The sequence below is a fragment of the Tachypleus tridentatus genome, chromosome 11 (genome assembly GCF_004210375.1).
Source record: "Tachypleus tridentatus isolate NWPU-2018 chromosome 11, ASM421037v1, whole genome shotgun sequence".
NCBI classification, from domain to species: Eukaryota; Metazoa; Arthropoda; class Merostomata; order Xiphosura; family Limulidae; genus Tachypleus; species Tachypleus tridentatus.
In genome coordinates this window covers 71,768,970-71,781,831 of record NC_134835.1, presented here as the reverse complement: position 1 = coordinate 71,781,831, position 12,862 = coordinate 71,768,970, and the positions used below count along the sequence as shown (strand labels likewise).

At 33.7% G+C, this 12,862-nt stretch overlaps 1 protein-coding gene across 1 annotated transcript in view; it reads right to left on the bottom strand.

Moving 5' to 3' along the window:
• The window catches only part of LOC143232429 (glutamate receptor ionotropic, kainate 1-like), a 32,967-nt gene extending 25,935 nt beyond the window's left edge, over nucleotides 1-7,032 (bottom strand). The window contains exons 1-2 of the mRNA XM_076467884.1: nucleotides 6,525-7,032; nucleotides 193-374 (exon numbers count right to left, since the gene is read on the bottom strand). Coding sequence (XP_076323999.1) covers nucleotides 193-374; nucleotides 6,525-6,585 — 243 coding nt within the window. The 5' untranslated portion in view covers nucleotides 6,586-7,032. The remainder of the gene's footprint in view (nucleotides 1-192; nucleotides 375-6,524) is intronic.
• Between the last annotated feature and the right edge of the window lie 5,830 nt (nucleotides 7,033-12,862).

The following is a 12,862-nucleotide window of genomic DNA, read 5'->3' as shown; positions in this document are numbered from 1 at the left end:
TTTAGGACAAACATTCTAAAGTCACATAACCCATGTTTACAAACAGACAGCATCCATATTACCATACCAAAAGTATGGTAAGCCAGCCAGTTAACTCTGGGTAATGGATGCAAACACAGAAAAAGACACATAATGAATAAGGTTTGTAGTGAGATATTTGTTTATCCATGACATAGATGTCAACAGACTCACCTGTTGTAGAACAGATGCGGAAGATCTGAGATCATTAACTATCCATAAGACTACTCTGTGGTTGGGGGAGTACAGAGCAGTGTGATCCGGAGGAGCCAGTAAACGTATCTGATTCGTGTTGTAAATGGAAACCAATGTTCCACTCTGATGCAGAGTTTTTATGACCAATTCTTTCAAAATACCTACGTACAGTATAATATACATTATTAGGCTTGAAGAAAAATGTACATTTGTTTCTTTTATACAAAAGATCATGAATGGGAAATAAAATTGGGATTACAATAAGAAAATATTGTTTTGTGCATCTGAACTTCCTTGTAGCACATTTGTACGAAGCAGAATAAAGTATTCCAATTTTTCACTAACTTATGCTCGTTGCATAATATATGTATCTGAAGTCTGTTTATTAACTTACCCTTGTTATATAGTGCATATATATATATAGTAGACTAATATCTGAAGTCTGTTTATTGACTTACCCTCGTTACGTAGTGGATATGTATATACAGTAAGCTAATATCTGAAGTCTGTTTACTGACTTACCCTCGTTACATGGTACATATGTATATACAGTAAGCTAATATCTGAAGTCTGTTTACTGACTTAACGCATTATGTAAAACATTTGTATGTGGTAAACCATGTTGAATAAACATTTTGTTGCGCACCTCTGATTTTAAAATAAGACCTTATGGGTTGTGACGTTTTTTTCTCATTATGTAGTACATGAAAATTGTAAGACAGTTCAATGACTTACCTTTTTCACACGATACGTCTGTTTCACTTATTGTCTGAAATATTAAAAGTGCTAAGTGATTCATTCTCTGGATACAGCGTGTTTGTACGAAGTAGACTAAGATGGTGAAGTTATTCAGACTTTCGTTATATCGCTCATTCTTTCTACTTACCTAATATCTTAAAATTATTCATCGCCTTACCTTAGTTTTGTAGCACATGTGTTTGTAAAATGACCCAAAGATGCTTAAGTGAATTACCCTAGTTACGTAGCGCGTTCTTTGTGGTATGAACCTGAGATTGTTCATTGACTTTCCTATTTATGCAACACATTTGTTTGTAGTACGAACCAAATATTGTTCAACGACTTACCATAGTTATATGTCTCGTGTCCGCATAGTATAAACTATGAACAAAATATTTTTCAGTGTCTTACTCTAGTTATATGGACCATGTGCAGTTAGTACGAACTCTAAACCAAGTGCTGTTCACCGACCTAATTTTTCTCAAATAGCGCTCGTGTACTTAATACAAACTTACCTTCGTTATGTAACACATCTATATGGGATAAATTAAGATGTTTGATTACTGTTGCGGCGGTAAGTGCAAGGTTTTCGTGTATCTCTGCTTCAGGAAAAAATACGCCCGCACTGCTCCTTATGTTTCCTAGAAAAAAATTTCAACAACAAAAACGAACCAGAAAATCATGTCTCATTACAGTTTGCTGATCTTCAACTAAGCTAAAACAACGTTGGTTGCTCCAAACACAGCTTCGTATGTAACAAATGTATAGTAGTATCATTTAAATACAACTATACTGATAGCGTGAGCACATTTTCACTTGTAGCTTTACTTTGTGATGATTGGATACGTTGTTATAACTAACTGCAATAAGTTAAGACTACATCCACCACCTTTTATGACTGATCGATTTCGTAAGAAGAAAGCAATTAGAGAAATCATGGTTTGTAGATTTGCTCGAAGTTTTCAACTAAATTTTTAGTTTTTGAGCCCGAGTCGCGTCATATAGTGAAATGTTTAAATATCTGACATTAAATATAAATGTATATTTCTAACTTTGATATGAAAAACAGTGTTGTTAACAAGTTATTCTGAAAATATAGATATAACGTTGCAAACGAAACGTCGCTGTAGGCTATTATTTTAAACGCTATAAAAGATATCTTTTAAGACATTTGGATATTAAAAGCAGTAATTACCGCTTGTTCAAAATATGTTGAATAACGTGCACTTTAACTTCTAATAGTTTTATCTTTACTGAATTTTATGATTAGCCTTTTTCAATTGATAAACCATCGAGAGTGCACTAATAAATTATTCATTTCTATACATATATGTCGATAGCATTATTAAACACAATTGTTCCATGTAGCACAAAGTCCATTCAATCAATAACTTTTTTAATCTCGTCAAAAGCTAGATAAATGACATCTGCGAAGAAACCATAGCTAGGAGTAAATATGCTTTCATTTCAGACCTGCAAGAATTTAAACTTACGTCGTAGAAGAAATACGCCCACTACTGAATTACGTTTTGTTCACAACTATTACAAACTTAATAAAAATAGTTTCATTTCTTTAGAGCGGATGAGAGTTCTCAGAGCTGGAACATTTAACATCCACATGCAGGAAGGATGTTGTAGGAAGGTGGTTGTTTAAAACGATTTTAATGGGAAAATCACACAAACAGTTTTGTTTCGTTGATGTTAAGCACAAAACTAAACAACAAGCTATCTATGCTGTATTCACCACAGACATCGAAACCCAATTTTACGGTTGTAAGCCTGCAGACTTACTGTTGTGTCACAAGAGGAGTAACATGAATTGAAAAACAGCAGAACTGATTAAGAACTGATTATTTTTCACAAACATTTCTGTTTGAAAGTCAGAAGAACAGCATATGATAAAAGAACCACAGAATATTACTGAAGATGGGGTGAACTAGATTATGAAGAACTAAAACCCACAACTTTGTTATTTAAACTAGTACTAGAAATATAGCAACTGCAACCATTGTTTTCGACTTCTGATCATAACAAGACGCGAATTTAAAACAGAATTTAGGTGTGTTGTTTGTAAACAGAAAATTTGTTGTTTTGTAAAGGCTGAATCTTATAATGCTTTATATAGAATGAGAATTTTTAATATCTTATATTAACAGACTATGAATTTTCTGTATTGTTTATTACGACATTAATTTGTATGGTGAGAGCTGCAATGCCAATGTTTCCTTAGTATTTTGTCTCCTTCATCTGTCTGTTACAATGACGTTCTTTTTATGCAGCATAGAGAAGCTAACTTATCATTACTGGTTGCAGATAATGTTATTCCCCAAAGACGTGTGGCATTCTAGGATTAGTTAGGAATTCTGATTTTCAATCATGATTTTGCTTACATACACTTTATGAGACTTTTAAATAAATATTTAATCTGGTATACTGTATAACCAATGATATATAGAAGCTAATTCTTCAAATACTTGAGAAGTTAGTATGCATCCTAAAACTTCCTGGTCATGTTTTGTTTCGTGATGTCGAGAAACCCACTTGAAGTAAAAATGTATCTCAGAACAACTGGTATGGGTATTAACACCTTTATTAATAAAGGAGAAACAACTTTGTTAACATGAAGATGACCTAAGAAGGTGGAAACATTGTTCTCTGCTTTATTAGTAAAAGTGTTAATATCACGCGTCGTGAGACACTTTTCGTGTTTTGTTTGTTTATTTGTAATTAAGCCCAAAGTAAACAATAAAATGGACTATCTGTGCTATGCCTACTGCAGTATCAAATCCCTGTCTTAGGGTCATATGCCTTCAGACTAATTCTTGAGCCAAATGCGAGCGTTTTGTAGTTTGAATTTTCATGTTATTTATTCAGTCCTCATAGTTTTGAATATTTTACATCAAAAGATTAGATTTCTTGTCTTCTTTTCTTTCAGCTTAATGTAAATTCATGTTCACGAAATTGTTATTTAATTTATAAAGAATTGTTTCAATACAAACACATTGTAAACGCGACTAGACTTATATATTTATGTTTTCTCAAGCTGATGTAATTGTGGTTATTTTACTAGAGAACGTTCATGAAAATATTGGTGAACAAAGCTGTTTCTGTGTTTTGTTTTAGTGTTAGATGAGTATGTTTTCAACCAATAAAAATAATTATTAAATGTTATCCGATAACCGTATACAATAATATTAGTTTGGTTTTGAATTTCTCGCAAAGCTACTCAAATGTTATCTGCACTAGCTGTCCCTAATTTAGCAGCGTAAAACCAGAGGGAAGGCAGCTAGTCATCACCACCCACCGCCAACTCTTGGGCTACTCTTTTACCAACAAATAGTGGGATTAACCGTCACATTATAACGCCCCCACGGTTGGAAGGGCGAGCATGTTTGGTGCGACCGAGATTCGAACCCGCGACCCTCAGGTTACGAGTCGAAAGCCTTAACCCGCCTGGTCATGACTCAACAATATTAGTTAGTAGACTGAATTGATATTTCAGAGAACAGAGAAAGTCAATAGACATCTTAGAGTGGTACATTGTTAGCCTTACGAAATAAACACCCTTCGTAGCTTCTTTAATAGTGAGTAGCGTGACAATCGTTTTAATCAATAGCACTCCAGAAGTAAAACCATTTTAAAGCTAGAAGAAACATAAATCATGAATGTCTATATATTCTAGAAAAGCTCATGTATATATTAAAGAAACCTGTGTTAAGCTGGAAGGCAAATATTTATCTTCATTGTAGTACATTGTACAAAAGAAAAGAGACATTTATAATTGCATGCTGCAAATTTTTGTAGAAACATTTCTTATGGGTAAGAGTTGTGAAAAGTAATGTTTGAGTTTCGGGCTGCTTACAAAAATACATGAAATACTCTATGAAAGTAACATTATTTAATATTACTGTTTCCTAGGTAATAACCAAATTTATTGTTATATACACAAGTAAAATACGTAACGTGTTTTGATTTTTACTTCAGCGTTCTTAATTATTTAACTGATCAATATTTGTGTTTTTGAATTCCAAGCCAAAATTCTATAAGAAGTGAAAATTTGTCCAATATTAAGAGCATTTTTATCGTCCTTCTCGATAAAAAATAATCTAAAACAAAATATCTCTTGTACAATATTGAGGCCCGGCATGGCCAGGTGGTTAAGACACTCGACTCGTAACCTGAGGGCTGCAGATTCGAATCTTCATCACATCACTTATGCTCACTCTTTCAGACGTGGGGGCGTCACAGTGGGACGGTCAATCCCACTGTTCGTTTGTAAAAGGATAACGCAAGTGGTGATGACAATCTGCTTTTCTTCCGATCTTACACTGCTCAATTAGGGACGGCTAGCGAAGATATCCCTCGTGCAGCCTTGAGCGTAATTCAAAGCAAACCAAACTTGTGTGCTATTTCACAATTATCTAAGATTAACGCAGATTGCTTTCGAACAGCTTTGTGTGAAATTCAAAACAAACAAACAATACTCTATCGTACTGTGTCCAGTTACCATATAAACAAATACAGTAATCGAGCGAGCAAATTTTGAGTGAATGATACAAATACACACACACACAATATTTTATTTTTATCATAAGATAGGTTAATGTTGATGTTTATTATTAAACATAAATCTACACAAAGGACTATCTGAGCTTTGCGTACCACAAGTATCGAAACCTGGTTACTCGCGTTGTAAGCCTGCAGATATACTACTGTACTACTGTTAGGCCAACAAGGTAAAGAAACTGTGTTTTGCAGCAAGACTTTCCGACAATATGTTTGTGAAATGGTATATTCACCAATTATTATTTGATTGGGAAAACTTTAAATTTGGAAACGGCATTGAAACTGTATGCTACATAACATACTAAAAACAAAAAACAAAGGATACTTGGAGGAACGTTTCTTCAAAGTTGATGATCTGAAAAGTGTTCAACTAAGTGACAGGTTATTGTATAATACAATACTCAAAACAATAAATGTAAGATTGTTGTATAATACAATACTCAAAACATTGAGAGGCAGGTTGTTGTATAATACAATACTCAAAATATTAAGTGGGAGGGTGTTGTATAATACAATACTCAAAACATTAAGTGGAATGTCGATGTATAATAAAATATTCAAAACATTAAGTGACAGGTTGTTGTATAATACAATACTCAAAACATTAAGTGGCAGGGTGTTGTATAATACAATACTTAAAGTATTAAGTAACAGGTTATTGTATAATACAATACTCAAAACAATAAATGTAAGGTTGTTGTATAATGCAATACTCAAAACATTAAGTGGCAGGTTGTTGTATAATACAATACTCAAAACATCAAGTTACAGGTTGTTGTATGATACAAGTCTCAATACAGTGGGAAGAGGATTGAACTTTATAATATTTATGATATAATATGTAAAACACGGTCATAAAATAACGTATAACAGCTCTCTTATTTTGTATTTGTAAAAAAATAAAACGTGTGATAACACGTCATGTCATATCAAGTAAAACTATGGATCTTTTACCATGATCTCGTAATGAACAATTAGGTAGAGTAAGTTTGAGATTTTTTAATTACCTAAACTTTTTCTTCGTTGTGGTGCAAGGTATCTGTGCACAGCAAGTTCTAGTTTGTTCATATCGTAGGCTGACGACGAACAGCATATCTGCTTTATTGTATTGTAGGGTGACTTGGAGCAGTAAATACTAGTTCGCTGTGGTGCAAGATAAATACTAACAGAAAATACTAGCTGGTAACTTTGTATGATAAGATTGAGGTATTTCTAGTGACTGAAATCATCTGACAAAAACTAACGCGTCTTCAGAGATCATTCCCTAACTTCCAAGAAACCAGAAGTTCAGTGAGAGGTTTGATCATCCGTTCTGTCAGTCGTTTTTAGTTGACAGTTAGCGTGTCAACCAACTTATAATCTTCGAATATTAAACAATGTTACGATAAGAAGCAAAAGACTTATGAACTTTGGCCGTAAAGGTGAGGTTATTTTGGAAATATTATAATTTCAGTGTAGATTGTGCCAACGAATGTGGAATGTCTGTTATGGACGTCTGTTTAAATAAAACAAGAAAACTTCATAGCAAATTCATATTATCAGGATATGGTAAGGACACGTAAAGGATATGTATTATATCTCTCTTCCTACCTGTTAAGGATAAAAGGAAATATAAACGGACAGGCAACATTGAACATTTTAATCACATAGTTTATAGCATCTGGATATATAGTAGACTGAAATTGTATTAAAAGGTATTGAAATTAGTGTTTACAGTGGCAAAAAAACATCAAATTATTTTAGCTGAAGATTTCAACAGTGGAATATATGTCAAAGTTTTGTTTTGTTTTTTGAATTTCGCGCAAGGCTACTCCAAGGCTATCTGCGCTAGCCGTCCCTAATTTTGCAGTGTATGACTAGAGGAAAGGCAGCTAGTCATCACCACCCACCGCCAACTCTTGGGCTACTCTTTTACCAAAGAATAGTGGGATTGACCGTCACTTTATAACGCCCTCACGGCTGAAAGGGCGAGCATGTTTGGTGTGACGAAGATTCGAACCCGCGACCCTCAGATTACGAGCCTAACGCCTTAACCCACCTGGCTATACCAGGCCCTACATTTTTGTTCTCTTTTAAATGTCAGTTGTATGTCAAAGAGACACCAACTTCATGTAAGATAACTATGCTATATAAAGCATTTTACTATAAGATTTTCAATTATCTACATACATATGTATCATACGCTAGTAACTGTAGTATCTGTTAGCTGGTAATTAAATAGTAAATTAGGGTAAGTGACATCTGACGAAAATATGCTTGACCCTCTGTCTTCAGGAATGGAAATTATGTTGTTTCAAGGTTCTAGTTTGATAAAATGTCAACTCAAGTAAAATATATAAAAAAATGGAATTCTGATATCATGGCAACTTAATATATCTTTAAAATAATAAACTTTCTCTACTCTATTAGCGAGCTCTGATAGTGGTATTGACCATCACATTATAACGCTAATACGATTGAGAAAGCAAGTATGTTTTGTAGTAGTTTCAGTCCTACGATCTACATATAGCGAGTGAAACACATTGACCCCTACGCTATACTGTTAACATTGTTATAAAAAGGATACGTAATGTATAAATATTTATGTTTAAGCCTGGCATGGCCAGATGGTTAGGACAGTCGGCTCGTAATATGAGGGTTACGGGTTTAAGTCCTTGTCGCACCAAACATGATCGCCCTTTCAGCCTTCTGGGCACGTTTTATTCCTCAGTAAGGATGATAACGACCTTATCCCCTCGTCCGTAATTATCCTAAGTCAACATGCCAAATTTGGTTTTAACGACCTTATCCCCCCCCTCTGTGATCACCCTAAGTCTACATGCCAAATTTAGTTTTTCTAGCTCCAAAACTTTGGGAAACATTTACAGACGAACAAACACATAAAGTGAGTTGATATAGGATAACTTATATATTTCTTCATCAATTACCTTTCATCTGTATTTTCGTTTTCATATTGATCGTAAGTTTCAATGTATATTCTCTTTTATTGGTACAAAGACACTTCTAGATGTGGAGTGCCCAAGCTTCATGTTCTCTATTATTACATCTTTCTAACCCTCTTTCATTATGAAGACTGAAGACACCTTTTTAGTGATTTTCATGTTCAGAAATACCCTTTATCAAAATAATGCTAGCTCTATTTCCACTACAGAATACAGGTATACTATGTTCTTATACCACCTGTAATGGTACAATTTTGTAAAATTATTTAGTTTTTGCACTGTCATGGTAGCATCACGTGGTCAAAGGTGTCTAATATTGTCTTGTTTTAGTCACCTTAGTTCTTTGTTTTTTTGTTACATGACGTTTTCTCTTCGTCAGGATATCTCAGTGTGTTTTTCATTATGAGTTAAAAGGACTTTAAAATTTCCTTTGCTAGTCAAACTTTAACGTCAGCTGAACCTTTTAGCTGGTCAATACTGTTAGGGAACAAAAGTCTCGAGGTGACGCTATCTGCTGGATTTTATGTTTGAACTTCAGGCGCTTTATTTGTACAAGACTTTTTTCTCCATGTTTCGCAAAAGAAAGACTCTATTGAAGTTCGTTCAGTATTGATGTAACTCATGTTGCGAGAATAACTTCAAGACAAACAACAGTATAATTCGAAGGGAGGACTGTTTGTCGTTGTACGTAGCTACACGCTTAACTTTCAGTATTTTCGTGTCGTAGCGAAAAAATAATTCGTTCATTTCATGTAAAGAGTCTTATAAGTTCATTCCTACACTATTTCCACATTATCTCCAAAAACTCATTCGTGAAGCTCGTCCCGAATCTACAGTAATTCGCAAATATTTCTATCAGAAAGTTTGTTGAGAAATAAGTTTGATCTGAAAAGACTCGTAATCTGAGGGTCGCGGGTTCGAATCCCCGTCACACCAAACATGTTCCCCCTTTCAGCCGTGAGGGCGTTATAATGTGACGGTCAATCCCACTATTCTTTGGTAAAAGAGTTGCCCAAGAGTTGGTGGTGGGCGGTTATAACTAGCTGTCTTCCCTTTAGTCTTATACTGCTAAATTAGGGACGGCTAGCGCAGATAGCCCTCGTGTAACTTTGCGCAAAATTCAAACAAACAAAAACAAATTGATCTGAAAATACCAAATATTTCAATTAAATCCTCAGTTTCGGTAAAATAGATGCGTGAAACGCATACATATTCAAATAATCATTTTATTAAGATCTCTTAATTCCTTGATGTACACTAGAATTAACCTTTTGTGGTAGAACTGATTCTAACCCAATTTAGAAAGAAAACGTTCGGATTAATGAGTTTCTTCTGTTGTTGTCGCAATTGCATGCTTTTTTTACTATTATGAATGTTTACCACCTTTAGAATGATGTTGTTCAGTATGAACTCTCAACCATTAAGCAATACAATCTCGCCATTTGCTGATGGAAGAGAACATCAAAAGCTATTTCCGAAATTAAATGATCATATAATGATATTGTTACATTATGTAAAACCAAAGGAAACAAGCTTTTGAAAGGGACTTCTTTAACGTTCTTCATGAAAATTGAAAAATTTGCATAGTGGAGCAGTAGAACAACAATTTTTTAATCAATTTATCTGATGCAACACTCTTATTATCAACACGAAGGATATAATTATGAACGAAAATCTTAAGGACAATAAAATCGACGTGATGAAACTTCGAATATCCCTTTGTATTATTAATATTATAACAAAACAAGTATTTCAAATTCATCAGGGTTTACAAACCAAAAAATAACAAATTTCCACTCATACCTTGAATCAACTGTACTTTTGACATAAAAGATGACCGTAGAAACTGAAATTACAACAACCTCATTTGGCCACATTTAAACATATTGATGCAACTTTGATGGGCCTTTTGGCCTTCAATCAACTTCAATACAAAGGGTAGTGTTAGGACAACAGGATATCACATGAGCACCATTAGAGAGGGAGACAAATAGTTCTAAGAGCACCAGTGGATATAAAACATAATCCTTGGCAGATTATGTAAACGTTGATAACTAGAAAAACAGAGAGAAAAGGCTGTTGGTTTCGGTGTATTCAGATCCGCAATGGGAAGGTTATCACGTTATCATAAAAGAATAATCTAGACAACCTAAATAAGATATTGAAAGTTAACCATACTGTTTACTAACTTCTATCTGTAAAACATAACCATTCAGGGTTTTTACCATCAGTTTACTGTTAGTGAAATTAATGTGAATTCCAGAGTGGCTTTCAATGATTAGTCGATAAATAAAATACTTTTTGAAGTCGGCTTTGGATCTTCAAGAGCTCTTCAACTAATCCACATCCCATCTGCACTTTTGTCAAGATTATCATAATCGGCATAAAAAATGAAACATAACTTTGTACTTTTTCGAGTTATCCACGAGTTTGTGCCTGAAGAGCAGAGACTAGCGAGATGTTTCTATGTTAGACTGAATAAATGTATAAATCTTCTTTTGTGTTTTTTAATTAGCAAGCAGATCATACTTTGTACTAATGTAGGACATCGATTGTGCCATTCGAAGAAGTTTATAATAAAGTACCTTGACCAAGAAGAAACCATAAATAGCATAGATTGTTCAAGGTGTCCTAGCCTAAACTATATAGAACATCTTTATTTGGACAAAGCATACGCCAGCGTATTCCTCAAACAAATAACATCAGATAAGATAGGACAGGATAATTCATGAAATCATCCATCACTTATCATAATTTTTTTTCTCGTAGCTGTAAGTTCTAATTCGTTGTAATGGGGGAAGGCTTTTCTTTTATGTCGAGTTCCATAATTTATTCTATTTTAATGGCTTTTCGTCTACCAATATATCACCTATAAAATGTATAAAAATTGCCCTGAAGTTTTAAGCATACCTCAATGTCGTCTACTGATGTGAATATAAACAATTTTTATTACAGTGAAACATGTTTATCTGCCTATTTTTCTGTATTTACATGTATTACCAATATATGAACAACACATGCGTCATTATTTGAACTCACACGTAATGTTTTGCGTACTTAGCACATATGATACTAATAATGAGCTTATACAGTGTTTTATTTACAAATTGTAGGGAATTAAACATGCAGTTTACAAGCTCAATAATAATGGTAAAATTACCACTCTTAGGGTAGAGCTAACAATGTATTGTGTTTCTATGCAGCGACTCACGTAATACTGAACACCCACTGAGACTTTTGTGGTGTTTATATCTATCTAATGGTGTCAGGCTAAAGTTATAAAGCAACTGGAAAAAGTACAGATTAACGTAAATTTATATATTTATGTAGTTTTGTTTTTAACCGAGTTTTACAAATTCGAATATTTTCAATTTTCGGCAATCTATCGTTCTAGTTATTAATACTGTATTTAAAATGGCAGTTTTCATACATGTTATTGTTAACATTGTACATAACAGAAATCTTTAATACTATCCTCAATGTTGCAAATACTTGATTATTCATGAACTATTGATTTCTTGATACGAACCTATATTTGTACACGCTGTATTATAAGCACAGAGAAACAAAGAATGACAGTTCATAATACACATAATCCACTACACAGGATTTAGACGATAGCGAAACGCTGTTTCTACACTTGAATTACAGTGTTTTATTTTGTTTACGTGCTAAAGTAAAACATTTACGAAAACGTGTCATTGCGGTTACCTCTTGGTAACATGTTCCATGTTAAACAGTAAAAAAATATGAAAACGATTGGAAAATTGCAAATAACGAGTATTTTATGTAAGACTTGTGAAAACTTCTGAAAAGTTTGTGACAAATATAGTTCTTCATAAGTATGTACACAACATATTAATACTTAAAAAAAGAGCAAATGGTTTATTAAACGGTTGCTTGATTGTTTTCTAGAAGCTATATAAGCACAATAGTGAATCGGTTTATTTCAGAAACGGATGTTGGTGTCACCTTGCTGTCATTGTTTGTAAAGAGTGGACAAATTATAAATTTTATATCAACTGTTACAGCTGATAACAATACTTTCATTATACACAAATACCCTTCCTTACTTGAAGAAATCCAATACCATTTTAAGACTGTTTATATTAGAACTTAGTAATAAGTGATCATATTAAACTATGAAGTGTCAAGCGTGTATTCAAATTTTAATGAAAATAGTTGTTGTTATTAATTAAGCACAAAGCCGCACAATGCATAATTTGTGCTCTGCCCACCACGGGGATCGAAACCCGGTTTGTAGGGGGGGAGAGTCCAAAGACATATCGCTGGGAGGCTAGTGAAAATATATTCCTAAAGTTTAAACAGACTCCTGATTATTTTGTGGCACATAGAAATACTACAACAGAGATGAAATAATAACCCATACATAACGATATGAA